Source organism: Python bivittatus, unplaced genomic scaffold (assembly GCF_059951505.1).
Source record: "Python bivittatus isolate LINGU-HERP-01145 unplaced genomic scaffold, Pbiv_v1 ctg000700_np1212, whole genome shotgun sequence".
Lineage (NCBI taxonomy): Eukaryota > Metazoa > Chordata > Lepidosauria > Squamata > Pythonidae > Python > Python bivittatus.
Genome location: NW_028277098.1, coordinates 104,569,907 through 104,582,568, shown reverse-complemented (window position 1 = coordinate 104,582,568; position 12,662 = coordinate 104,569,907). Strand labels below are relative to the sequence as shown.

Genomic DNA, 12,662 nt, shown 5'->3' with positions numbered 1-12,662 from the left:
ACTGCTGGAAAAAGAAGCCGCCGTTGGACAGAGGGGCCCATTCTACAGAGCGGGGCTGGGCCCTCCTTCCCTGAATGTGCTCGGGGGGGGGGAGGCTGGGCACCTCCTCTGGATTCCTGCACTGACCAGGCATGGTACCCCATGACCCCAGTGGCCCTTCCAGCTCCAGGGTTGAGGAGGCTTTGACCTCCCTGGCTGCCAAGCCTGACCTTCTGCTGGAGAAACTGAGACCGAGGCACACCATAGACACCTTTCTCCCTCGATAGAGCCCGGCAGGGCCCAATGGGGTCTGTGGGTGAGGCAAGTGGACGCTGGGGGAGCTCCCGAGATGGCCTCGGAGGTCACAAGCACTCCTCAGGAGCGCAGAGTGCCGTTCGGTCCCACTCTGCCTATGGCAATGTTCCTCTGGGAGCTGGGGGGGGGTCACCTCCCCCCAGGAGCAGAGCTGCAGGGCAGATGGGAAGGCTGACTCCCATGGCTTCGGGAAGGGAAGTGCTCCCCCAGTGGGGAGCTCCAGAGGGAGGGCGGCTCTGCTCGGTTGAAGCATCTGCTGGGCGAGGTGGACGACCGAGTCATTCTGCCGCCTGCGTGAAGGAGGGTTGGGGCTGATGGGGTCGCCACCAGGCGACCCAGAAGTTACTCTGGTGTGTCATGACATTTCCTTCACAGATGTTTGGTGAACCTGATTCCTCTCCTGATGCCAACTTCATTGAGCAGAGGCCGCCAGGGCTCACCTGCGCGGCTTTTGTGCCTGGGAGGGGGCTGGTGGAAGGAAGGGCTGCAGAAGTGGGTCCTGCAGCGGCAGAAGAAGGAAGCACCAAAACGCCCACAGCTAAAAGCCTGCACCAGTGGGCTCTGTCAGCGCCCCGCTGGCTGGGCGGGGCTGAGGGTGTGGAGCTCCTCCCCTTTGCTGAAGGAACAGAGGGGGAGAATTCCTGGCCAGTGGTGGGACTCAGGCCCCACCAAGAAGGGAAGGAGGGACTCCCACCTCCCAGGGACTGTTTGCTTCAGCGCACAGAGTTCCTCTCTGTTTCACAGGGCCACCATTACAATTTGTGGAGCCATAAAACAAGATGTCTTTAGTCTGCACGACTGAACTTTTTTATAGTTAAACACCAGGCGTCTGGCGGCACCTTCTCCAAGGCACAAATTCTGTTCCAAGGCAGGCGCTTTCGTCCGAGGCACAGGATGGAAAGGGGGCTACCAGGCGCCTCCGGATTCTTTGCCCCCAAAGACTAACATGACCCTTCTCCTCCTCCTCCGATACTGACGGGACCAGACATCATTTTACTCCCCACGAATAAGCAGTCACAGCCAGACAGACAGAAACTTCGCAAGAGGTAAAACAAAATCAAACTTTATTTCCCAAAAAGAACTCAAAGGGTACGATATACGCTGCCCAGAGTACAACGCTACAGGCGACGCTCTAAGCAACCCGGATAGGGCTCGTCTCCCGTGACGAGGAGACGGGGGAGAAAGCCGGCCCTCAAGGGATGTATCAAGAGAAAAGTAAACCCTGCACCGAGTCTGGAAGCACACCACATGCTCAACTTCCGCAGAGACAAGGAATGGAAGCTTCTTGCAAGCTGGGCAAAGGGAATTCAACCTTCACGCAGCGTCGAATTAGAGCAGTCCAGGCCAGCCTTCTTTTGCTTCTTGGGGGAATTTCAGCCGTGTCTCAAACTCACCCCCCAATGTGAAGCGGCCCTTGCGGCGGAGCAAAGTGGGGAGGGGACGAGGGCTTCCCCCATCCCTTCAACCACACTTGACTTCCAAAAGAGCAAAGGTTTTTCCTGGCATGTTGACCCCTCTCCCCCCACCCCCAGCGAAGGCTCTCTGAATGGGCCAGATTTCCACTGGCTTCTTGACTGGCTGCTTCCCCATGCAAGTGACAGCAGGCGTGGAAGGAGTGCTTGTGGCCGGGGGCTCCCATCAGCGCGGTGGAGCAGGACCACGGCCAGGGAGAACTGCCCCTCGCCCCAGCCGCAGTCCTTCCCCTGCTCCCAGCAAGTCTTCGGCAAGCTGTGCCGCAGCCCTGAGGGCACCGGGGAGCGCCTGGCCGGCCAGCGGAAAAACAGCCCTGGCCAGCTGGCCGGGGAGGGTCAAAGCTGCGCAGCGAAGCCCCCTAGTCCAGAGGCATTTCGAAGCGGGGGGCCCCCAGGTGGGCCTGGGCCAGCCTCACTGATCAGGACACTTCAGGACATCGTACTTCAGGTATCCCACCCGGTCCACCTGGTAGCGGGAGGTCATTCGCCAGCAGAAGGGATTGCGGCAGAAATGGTACTTTCCTGGAACGGGAGAAAACGTTGGGGCCGTGGCACTGCGAAGCGGCCACGCGATGTGAATCCCAACCTCCTCGCGGCCAGAGAGACCGGGCAGAGGGCAGCCCGGGCGGGACGTGGCTCAGGGCAGCCCCCTGGGAATCTCTCCAGGAGGGAGGGAGGGAGGAACAGCGCCTTCCGAAACCAGTCCAGAGCTCCCCAGCACGGCACTGCACTAGGTGGCCGATGTGGGGCTCGTCCTGAGGCCCCCCTGCAGGCCTCGCCTGGCTGGGCGAGGGGGCTGGATCAGGGTGCATCCACCATGCTGCTCCCTCACCTCTTCCCCAGTTTGGGGAAAGCTGCCTTTATTCACCTGGGGGGCGGAAAGGCCCTCAAGGGCCAGCCAGCATCCCCACTGACCCAGATGGGAGCTCCAGGTGGTCCACTGTGTGGGCTGGCGCACCCCTCCCTCCCTCAGCTGTGGATCCCAGAAGGGTGCCAGGGATGGGGGGGGGCGCAGAAAGTGTCCTGGGGCCAAGCCACTGAGAGCAGGCAGGAGAAAGGGGAGAGGAAGGCCCCCTTCCACCCCCATAGCAGACATGGTCCTGAGCCCTTGAGGGTCTCGTAATGTGCCTCTTCCCTCCTCCTCTGCACTCAGGGGGCCTCTTTCCCTCCCACTATCAGAATACAGCCATTCAGGCATGCACCCCCTCCTCCCTCCCAGGAGAGCCCCCACCTGAGCGCCTTTTCCCCAGAGCCAGACCAGAGTAGCATGCTCCAAGCAGCACTGGATGGCAGCCCACAGGTTAAAGTTTCCTATATCTCGGGGGGGGGGGGTCCGTTCATGAGAGAGCAGGAAGGGGTGTCCTGCAACTGCTGTGAGGCACAGGCGAGGGGGGGCGGCAGGTCTTCCCTCTTCCGCCCCTCCCGCCCTCTGCTGCTGTGGCAGAACCACCCAGCCGGCAGTCGAGGGACACGGGGAGCTCTGGCCCGCTGCAGCCCCAGTAGCTGCCCACACAATGGGAGGTGGGCAAGGAGCCTTTCCTGCCCCCTAGCCCTCTGCTGCCCCTGCTGCCTCTGCCGCTGGCTGGACCAGGAAGCAGCTTCCTGAGGTTCCCCCCAGGCATGGACCACCTGTGGGAGCTCCGGGGGATAGCTGTCTGGACCCCACCGGAGGCTGTTCCCCTCCCGGATCCCTCCTCCCCTCTTACCTTTGTACTGGAAGATGAAATTAGCATCAAGGGGGACTCCAGGGAAGAGGCTGTCAATGGGGCGGGGGTACCCCTTTTCCACCTGCTCCTTTTTCACATCCAGCCTGGGGGGGAGCAAAAGTAGGCCAGATGCCCTCAAGATGGACCCTGAGGGCGCCTCTTCCTTTGCTGGGGGGGAGCGGGGGCGGGGGAATCCCGATTCTGCTTTCCTCCTGCCTGGGCTCCAGCGTGGGTGGGGCGGGGATGCGGCCTCCCTGGCCCCTCCAGGTTCCAGGACAGCCCGGGGGGAACCAGAGGGCAAGAGCCTCTGCCCAGGCCAAGGGGGGCCTGGCTGGTGATGCAGGAGCACCCCCGGCAGGCCGCTGCTTGGGGGTTCCCGGGGCCGAGCCCTCTGCTGCTCCCTAGCCCCAGCCCCTTGCTCCCAAGAGTAGGGGGTTGGGCAGAGGACCCCCAACTTCTGCCACCCTCCCCCCAGGCCCACGTACCTCCAGAACTGATCTCCGCTGAAGAGCAGGACTTTGCCCTGCTTCCGCTGCAGGCTCCCGACAATCTTGCGCACCTCCCTCCCGACGCCCAGCTTGTCAAGGCTCCGAGGGCCAACCACCTTCGTCCCCTGGTACACCCAGAAGCGCTGGCCTGCAAGAGGGAGCTGGGTGGGTCGTGGAGCACGGGCCTCCTCCTCCACGGGCAGGGCAGCCACAAGGCCCCTGGGAGCTCCCAAGTGGGCAGGCTGCCTTTCCTTGGCTTTTGGCTGGGAGAGAGTTGGGGGATCCTGAAGCTCATGGCTGCTCTGGGACCCCAGCCGCCCCCTTAAGGACCAATGGGCAGGGGCCAATAGGCGGAAGTCCTTTGGGCGGGGAAACAGCCTCACCTGAGAAGAAGAAGAGCTTCTTGGTCACAACGTCCTGGAAAGCCGCATCAATCACACCTGGGAGGGCCGGCCAGGTGCTCTGGATCTGCAGGGGGCCCTCAAGGGGCCCGGCCCCAGTGGCTGATTTTCGCCAGTATTGCCTGGGGCAGAAAAGGCGGCTCAGCCTTGCCCTTGGCCTGCCCCCAATGCCTGAGCCCCTCCACGCTGGTGGCGGGAGGAGGGGGACCCTGCCATGGGCAAGGCAGGGGCAGAGCTGAGCCTCCCTTCCTCGGTCCCCGCTCTGCACAGCCCCTTCCCGTCTCCGCTCTCACCCATCCTTGAAGAGGTGCAGCGCCTTCTGGATTTCGCCCACCGCCTCAAAGCCCTCCACGCGGCAGGCGCTGCTCTGGCCGTCCACAGGGGGGGTCACGGAAGAGCCAGCGTCAACAGGGGTGGAGGAGTCCACAGCTTCCGTGGGGGTCTGTGGGGGGGGGCTGGGCACCGTGGGCCGAGGGCCTGATCCTCGACCTAGCGGGGAGGAGGAGGAAGGGCCATTTATCAAATGGGACGGAGGCAGAAGACCTGATTTCAGTTACAGGCGGGGGGGAGAGTTAGAAAAGCCCCTTCCCCAGAGCAAGAGCAGCTCAAGAGCAGAGCCATGGACCAAGGGGGGCTCCCCTTCCCTGAGTGGGATTGCTCTGCTGGGCAGGGGTGGACTGGAGGACCTCGAGGGATCCTTCTGGGCCTCGTGCCGATGCAAAACTTCTCATAGAAGCTCATGGAAGGTCTCCAGGACCCGAGTCCAGCGTGGGGTGTGAACAGCCCTGAGCCACCCTGATGCTGCCAATTCCTTCTGGTGAGTCCCGGGCCAGGGACTGGGCAGTGCCAGACGCCTGCCTATTTCCCAGGCCTCAGGTGGGGCAGACAGACCGCCTTTCTGCTCTCAGGAGACCCCCCCAGCGGCCCTCCCAAGGCCTCCTGCTCACCATAGAGAAACTGGATTCCGGCCACATCGTCGGAGTGCAGGTGGAAGTCAGCCAGGTAACTGTACATGGGGTACATGAGGGCTTCTCGGATGCTGGAGTGCTCCAGGCCCAGAGAGTGGCCGAATTCATGCGCAGCAACCAGGAAGAGGCTGTAGCCTGGGGGTACAAAGCAGCAGCTGCTGGACTGGGCCCCTCTTCGCTCCCCAGCAGGTCTCCTGCAGCAGCGCGCCCCACCTCAGCCACCAGCCTTTGGCTCTCCAAGCCTGCAGCTGCAGAGCCTCTCCCCGGAGCCCTCGATGCCTGTGGCCCCCGGGTCGCCGCTTCCCGTCACTGCCCTTCCCTTCCTGAGGAGGGCACCCGTTCCCCTGGGCTGCTGGAGGGGTCTCCTTTCTCCCGACGCCCTGCAGCCCCACCCCCTTGGGGTGGGGGTGGGGGTGGGGGTGTATGCACGTGTGCGTGCAGCCGAGGACTCCACTGGTTTCCCAAGCAGGCAGGGGGACGGGCCTCCCACCAGTACCTTGGTCAGAGCAGAAGCCCCACTTCTTGTCTGCATCGTAGTCGCCGGTGGTGGCACACCAGAGCTTCCCATCGGCCCGTCCCTCGGAGGTGCAGCCACTGTACATCTGGCCCTGGAATCTGAATGGGAAGGAGCAGGGCTCGCCCTGGGCATTCCCTCCAATCACGGCCGTGTCTGTGGGAGAAGGCAGAGGTCAGCCCTGAGCCCCCAGCCCCAGGGGTCGGGTCCTCCCACCTGCCCAGTGACCCTGGGCCAGGTTGGTCTCTCCTCCCGCCTTGCCCTCTTGCGCGCCTGGCGAGAGAGCGTGATGGGGAGGCGGGAGACGAGGCCCAGCTGTCGCTGCTGGCAGAGCAAAAACACCCCCAGAGCCAGGGCCAGCCCCAAAGCTGAGCATGAGACTGCCGGGATTTGTCTGTGAGCCTGGCAGCTGCAGCGCCCCTTGGTAGTGCCGAGACCGAGGGTGTCTCTGAGCACCTGCGGGGCGCTTTTCCCACACCGCAGTCCCTCCTGAACACCACGTGTCCCCAGTCCTGGTGTACCTCTATTGGGGCAGAAGCCGTATTTCTTGTCCTGGTCAAAGTTGTCAGTGGTCGCGCACCAGCGGTAGCCATCCGTGCGCCCATCGGTGGTGCAGCCCTTGTAGGATTTGCCGCTGAAGACAAAGGGGAAGACGCACTTCTCGCCATGGCTGTTCCCATCGAAGGTGAAGAGGTCTAGCAAAGCACGAAGGAGAATGAGCTGCAAGCGAGTAATTCGAGGCAACTGAGCTTCCCATGTTGGGCTTTGTGGGGGACGCGGGGAGCTCAGTTCCCCCTTCCAGAAAAGGAGCAGGTGGACTCAGAAGCAAACTGCTTTGTGGGGGGGACGCTTTGAGAAGGCCCCCTGCCCACCCACAGTTAGAGTCTCACCTTGCTTCCATCCCCTCCAGCTTTTCGCTCCACCCCATAGGAGGGGCTGTGCCCGCTCATCTTGCCAAATCCAGAGGGCCCCCTCCTGCTGCCCCTCACCTCCCCACATCCTCAGCTGATGGGGCCAGAGGAGAAGGTCGTCAGGCCGGTTCTGGGACAGCTGCCTGTGCGGCAGTCAGGGCTTCAGACTGTGGGGTCCTCTCTGCCCCCTTCCCTTTCTGAGCCCCCCTCCGCAGCCACTCACATTCACTGGGGCAGAAGCCATACAGCTTGTCCTGGTCAAAGTTGGGGGTGGTGGCGCACCAAGGCAGCCCGTCCTCTCGCCCGTCAGGAGTGCAGGAGGAGTAGGTCTTCCCCCCAAAGGTAAAGGGGAAGTGGCAGGAAGACCCATTGGCGTTCCCATAGTAAGTCTTCACCACTGCTCAGGAGACAGGAGAGACCAGACATCAGACCGGCCCAGGCGGGCACAGCTCCCAGGGGCCTGGGGAAGCCCCAAGCCAGCAAGCGGAGCCAACTCACCGGCACCCGTGCCCAGCGTCCAGAACTCATCATCATCAAAATGGGCGTCCCCGCTGTACCGGTCTTTGCCAGGAGGGAAGGCATGGGCGAGAAGGCCATCCTTGCCATCGAAAGGGTATCCGTCGCCATGCTCTGGGGGGAAGGGCAGGCCAGCAAAACCGGGGTCACAATTGGAGCAGGAACCCTTCCCGCCCTCCAGACAGCGCCCCCTGCTCCCGCCCCTTCCATCAGCAGCCACGACTCACCTCCTGTGCCAAACTGGATGAGAATATCCACCTCCCCGCTCTCCTGGCGCGTGAAGGTGAGGGGCGTCACTTCGCTCCACACCTTGAAGGCTCTGGCAAAGGCGTCTTCGATGATGGAGCCGTCCATGTCAGGAGAGTAGTTTACCACCCTGCCAAAGAGCGAAGGCTCAGATGTGTTCGGCAGCTCCTGAGCCCCTCCATCCCTCCTTGCTGCTACAGCGCCCCAGGCGCCCTGCTTCCGTTCAGCTTCGCGCAACCTTGGCAAGGCGCTGTCCTCAGCCCCCCTCCCACCCCCACCCCCCTGCAACTACAGCAGAGGACGAGGGAAGCATCCGGCAATGTGCGTCTGCCTCTGGAGGGTGGGCCGCCTTCCCCAATCAGGTCCCCTGCAGGGGTCTTGGCATTAATTTCTCAGGCCGTCCACCCCCCTTTAGTCTACCATGGGGGTTGTGAACAAGGCGATGGACGTGTTCGCTCACTCACTCACCGGTATGTGAGGTTGGTGTGGTCCCACTTGAGGTCTCCCTGGAACGTCTGGAAATGCCCGACATCTGGGACTCCGCAGCGGGGAGCCCGCATGGCTGCGAGGGTGGTGGCATCCAGGTGCCCCGTCTCTGGCAAGCCCAGTCGCTTCTGCATTGCCTTGAGGGGGGTCTCCAGCTTCACCTGCCCCACGGGGTTGGTCTCCTTCAAGTACCCATAACGCTGGAGGTAGAGCTGGCAGAAAAAGAAGGAGAAGAGCACGCTAGCCGAGGGCTCTCTGGCCAAGGAAGGCCGGCCGGCTGGGGACCTGCAGAACCAGCGGGGTTCCCGCACTGCACCAGCTGCTGGGGACAGAAGGGACCTCCTTCTGTCAGCCTGAGGTCCGCAGAGCAGCCATCCCGTGACCGGTTCCCCGGGGGTCTACAATAACTCATGCGGACCAAATGAAGGGACGGGTGGGGTGGAGGTCACAGGTGGGCTGGGTGAGCCGAAGCGCACGGGGCCGGCGGGAAAGGGAGGCAAGCGGGGGGGCGGGCGGGACGGCGCGCCTGCGGCAGCTCGGATCGGCCTCGCCCCTCTTTCCCTCCCGCCGCCCCCGAGAGAGGCCGCCTGCCGCGCTCCGCTTCGGGCTTCCGAACGAGGAAAGGCGAGGGAGGCGGGAGGGGCGCCCCGCCGGACCGCGCAGCTCTGAGACTCACGGCTGCAAGCTCCCGGTCCGTCATCTGGCTGACCGCCTCCCCGGGGAAGGCGATGACCACAGGTGCCCTGCCTTCCAGGGGGGCGGCCCAAGCGCAGGGCAGCGGCAGGAGCGCCAGGAGGAGGAGGAGGAGGAGAGCCGGGGCGGGGGTCCTCATGGCTGCTGCGGCGGGCGAGGGTCTCGGGCGGGCGGACGGACGGACGGGTCTCTCTCTCCCTCTGTTCCGCGTGAGGCTCAGCCAGCGGCAGCGCCGTTTGCAGCCCGAGTCCCGACGGGCCCCTTTATGGTCCGCGGGGAGAGGGAAGGCGAGCAAGGGCTGAGTCAGCGGCGGGTCCCTCCCTCCCTCCCTCCTCTGGAAAGAGGGGGAGAAGCTGGCCGGGGCGCTGCCTCTTCCCGGACCTGTCTCAACAGGAAGTGTGAAACGCAGGCGGACCAGCCGGCGGTGCGGCGAGGGCAGCCGTCCGCCTGGACGGTGCTCGGGAGCCCGGCGGCGAGAGCAAGCGCTCCGTGGCGCATCTGGCCCTCCCTTCTCCGGGGGCCCCGCGCGGCGCCCCTTCAGGCGCTGCCTCCCCCACTGCCTGCCTTCCCTGGCCGGCGCTCTGCCTGTGGCGGGGAGGATGGGATGGAGACCCTGGGAGGGCGGGGCAGGCTGGGAGCGATGGTCCTTTGGACTCCTAGCAGGGCCAGAGGTCGCCAACCTGGGCACCTCCTGATCCATGCTTTCGTCGAAGGCCCGCTGCCTGGGCATTGCCCAGGCCCAGAGCCATCGTCTTTGTCTGGCCAACCCCAGGCGTAGGTCCGGCCCTGCGCTCTGGTCTTTCAGGGAGGCTGTCTTGGCCCAGGGAGCCCCGGCAACCTGGCTGGGATACTCCCAGAGCGCTTTCTTTTCCATCAGGCCTCCCCTCGAGGAGGACGCAGCAGCCGTGGTGGTTCTCCTCTCTCGGATGCGGGGCCCTGCGCTGCAAGGACCGGATGAGCCTGGAAGGCCTTTTGGCCTTTTTGCCACAACAGGCTATCCGAGGAGCTTCCAGGCATCCTGGCTGGATGGGGAGTGCCCCGGTTTTGCACTGCAGTAATGTCCAAGAGAGGAGGGCCGGGCAGAGGGGAGAGGGGGTTAGCCATCTGTCACCACCAACTCCTCCTTTGTCTGTGCAATGGTCAAGAGTGCGGCCTCCCTTTGCCTGGGGGGGCACAGGGGTGGGGGCAAGCCTTCTTAACAAAACATTCCCCTTTCCCTGCACAAGCCTGCTGGCTGAGGCCTTCGTCCCAGCGGTGGTAAGCCTGCGAATGTGGCACCCTTAGGTGGCAGTGCTTTGGGAGAGAGGGAGGGAGGGAGGGAGACCCCAGCACCCCTGCGGTTTCATCATGCTGAGCTGGAGGTGCTGAGCACGGCACGGCCCATCCGAGAGCGGGGAAGGAGCCCCTTGTGCTGTGGGAGGACAGTCGGCCAACAGCCGCCCTTGAGCCCCCCAGGAGTAGCATGGCTTCCCACCCTCCTTGCCAGACTCCGTTGGGCATGTCCAGACAGGTGGGTTCGGCATAGCAAGTCAGAAGATTTCCGTGTGGCTGTTCCTGGTTTCATGAATGCTTTGTAAAAAAAAGTGGTGGGAGAGTTCAAATGGAGGACCACATCATCTGGAACACCCCCGCCAAAAATTCATCAGGAATTTTTTCGCCTGCCAGGTGAAAGCTTAGTCTGCAGCTCCTGAGGAGCCCCAGAGAGCTGAGCACCCCTTGGGCTCAGCCTATGACTCAAGAGGGCCAGGCAAGCAGTTGTGCCCCCCCACCCCTCCAGGAGGCACCAGTGACCCACCTGGACTTCCCCTGCTTTGCTCCCAGACGGAGTGGGTGAGGCTTCCCTGTCTCCTGCTCCTCTCCAAGGTGTCTCATGGGGAAATCCCCAGATGGAAGGGGGGGGGGGGGGAGAGAGAGAGAGAGAGAGAGAGAGAGAGAGCGCGCGAGCCAGCTCAGCCTTTTGGCTGGAGGGGAGCCTTCCTGCCATCTGATGCTCAGCGTGTTCCTCGGGCTAGTTTGGGGCTCAGCATGAGGCAGGAACCAGGCATTGTCCTTGACTGCTGCATGAACAGGCTGAGGGTGACTTGCGTTTGTTTGGGGCCAGCAGTCTGTGAACATAGCCATGGTGGCTTGTTCACCCAGGATTTTCAAGTTTAGCATGCTGTGTGAGTCTGTCTGGGTTATTCACTCTAAATCTGGGCTAACAGAGCGCCAGGGCAGGCATCTCTTCAAACAAGACTCCCACACGAGAAAGCATACGGCGTGCTGAGGCGAGGGCCTATTTGCACAGTACCCAAAGGGGATGCCTGCGTTCGCCAGCCATGTAACCTGCCCAGCCCCCTTTTAGCCTGGGCGTCCCTGGGGGACAACCCCATCAGTGTCTCTATTTGAGCCCTTGTGTCTGCTTTCGTGTCCTATTCCCAAATTCTGCCTGTTGGCAGAATGTGATTTGGTTTCCATCTCTTCTCCAGCCATCCCCCGGATCCTGCTTCTTGGGGGGCTCTGCAGGAGCACCCCTGCTTTGCTGAGCACTGTTTCTCTGCTTTGCCAGGGCCAGCGCCCCTCCCACTAGGCACGCTGAGTGGCGGGAGCTGTGACTTTGCCTCTCAGCATCTTTCACAAAGGGAAGGGGGGTGCTGCCGGTCGGATGTTGAGACAGAGGATGTCTACATGCACTTCCTTCATGAGCTCATCCGTACCTCAGGGCCCCGACAGCTTTGGTCACAGTTTCTGCCAAATGCCCGGGACCAGCCCCTTCGCCTGGCCAGGCAGAATCCTGGGAAAAGTTGGGACGGCCGGAGGATCCGGCTGCCAAGGTGGGGTTCACAGTCCGGCATGCGGCCTGGGAGAAGTTCTCGGGGAGGGGGAATAGGAACCCCGCCCACTGGATCACTAGCGGCCGGGTCCCCAATGCTCCAACGGGAGATGCAGCCTCGTTCCCCCCAAGGCCTCGGGTGAGTATGCAGGCTCTTGTCGGAAAAAAGGGGAAGAGATCCATGGGAACTAAGCGGCCACTAGGCTCTGAGTCAGGCCAGTGGCTTTGACACATGAGTGTTCATAGGGAATTCCCCCCACCCTCACCCGAGAGCGGTGGACTCCCCTTCTTCTGGGGGCAGGAGAGGACGGGCCTGCTCAAGCTTGCAGTCGCTGGGCCTCTGCAGCTGGGAACAGTCTGGACTGCCCGGTGACCTGAGTTGGCCTGAGGCCTCCAGGTGGATGTAACTGGACCAACCAGAGTGCCGCTGTGGGTGCTCTCACAAAATGTCTGCAGGGGGGCTGCCTGTTCATACAGCTGCGGTTAGGGGGGCCCTTCTCCCTCTGGCTCCCCTCACAGGACATTCCCGCCTAACCTCTTTTAGACTTGTATTTTTTACTTGCAAAAAGAAAATGCAGGAAGGAAAGGAAAGGAAGAACGTACGTGAACGTTCCCCGTGCAGAGGTGACACAAATAGCCCTCAGGTGTAGGTTCATATTATATCATACAATTACTATTTTACATTTAAATCAACGTACCTAACTTTAAAAGAAGAAGTAATAGAAGATTCAACGTATAAAGCAGCATGCTTTCGTTTTTTTGTGGCGCCTTTAAGTCAGACTTGACCTGGGCACTCCATGGAGTTTTTGCGGCAACCTTTCTGGAAGGGCCGGCCCCGGCCTTCTCCTTCCCAGGGCCGAGCGCGCGCGGCCGGCCCAAGCCCACCCAGCTGGCTCCTGTGCCTAAGTCGGGACTTGAACTCACAGCCTCCCCACTCCTAATTTTGCACCTTCATCACTAGGCCAACCCGGCTGTCATAAAGCAGCACAAGGAGCCCTAATTTGGCTTCCAGAAGGCTGACAGGCCAAACTTGGATTGCCTGGATCAGTCTGGGCAGAGGGGCCATCTTGCTAGTCCGGGCCTAAACAGCCCTCCAGCCGAGGCTCCCGGCTGCTGAAGGCTTCTGTGCCTGTGGAAACCGGTAAGTCTAACCCA

The 12,662-nt window shown here is 62.5% G+C and overlaps 1 protein-coding gene across 1 annotated transcript; it reads right to left on the bottom strand.

The window, feature by feature from the left end:
• Positions 1–1,345: 1,345 nt before the first annotated feature.
• MMP9 (matrix metallopeptidase 9) lies at positions 1,346–8,981 on the bottom strand. The gene is made up of 13 exons (XM_088154466.1): positions 8,679–8,981; positions 7,985–8,214; positions 7,498–7,646; positions 7,253–7,384; positions 6,978–7,151; positions 6,365–6,538; positions 5,826–5,999; positions 5,309–5,464; positions 4,655–4,850; positions 4,344–4,483; positions 3,958–4,108; positions 3,473–3,576; positions 1,346–2,288 (listed from the first exon to the last, which is right to left on the bottom strand). Exons 1-13 carry the CDS (start codon positions 8,832–8,834, stop codon positions 2,179–2,181), a joined length of 2,046 nt encoding a protein of 681 aa, XP_088010592.1. The 5' UTR covers positions 8,835–8,981; the 3' UTR covers positions 1,346–2,178.
• Positions 8,982–12,662: the final 3,681 nt, after the last annotated feature.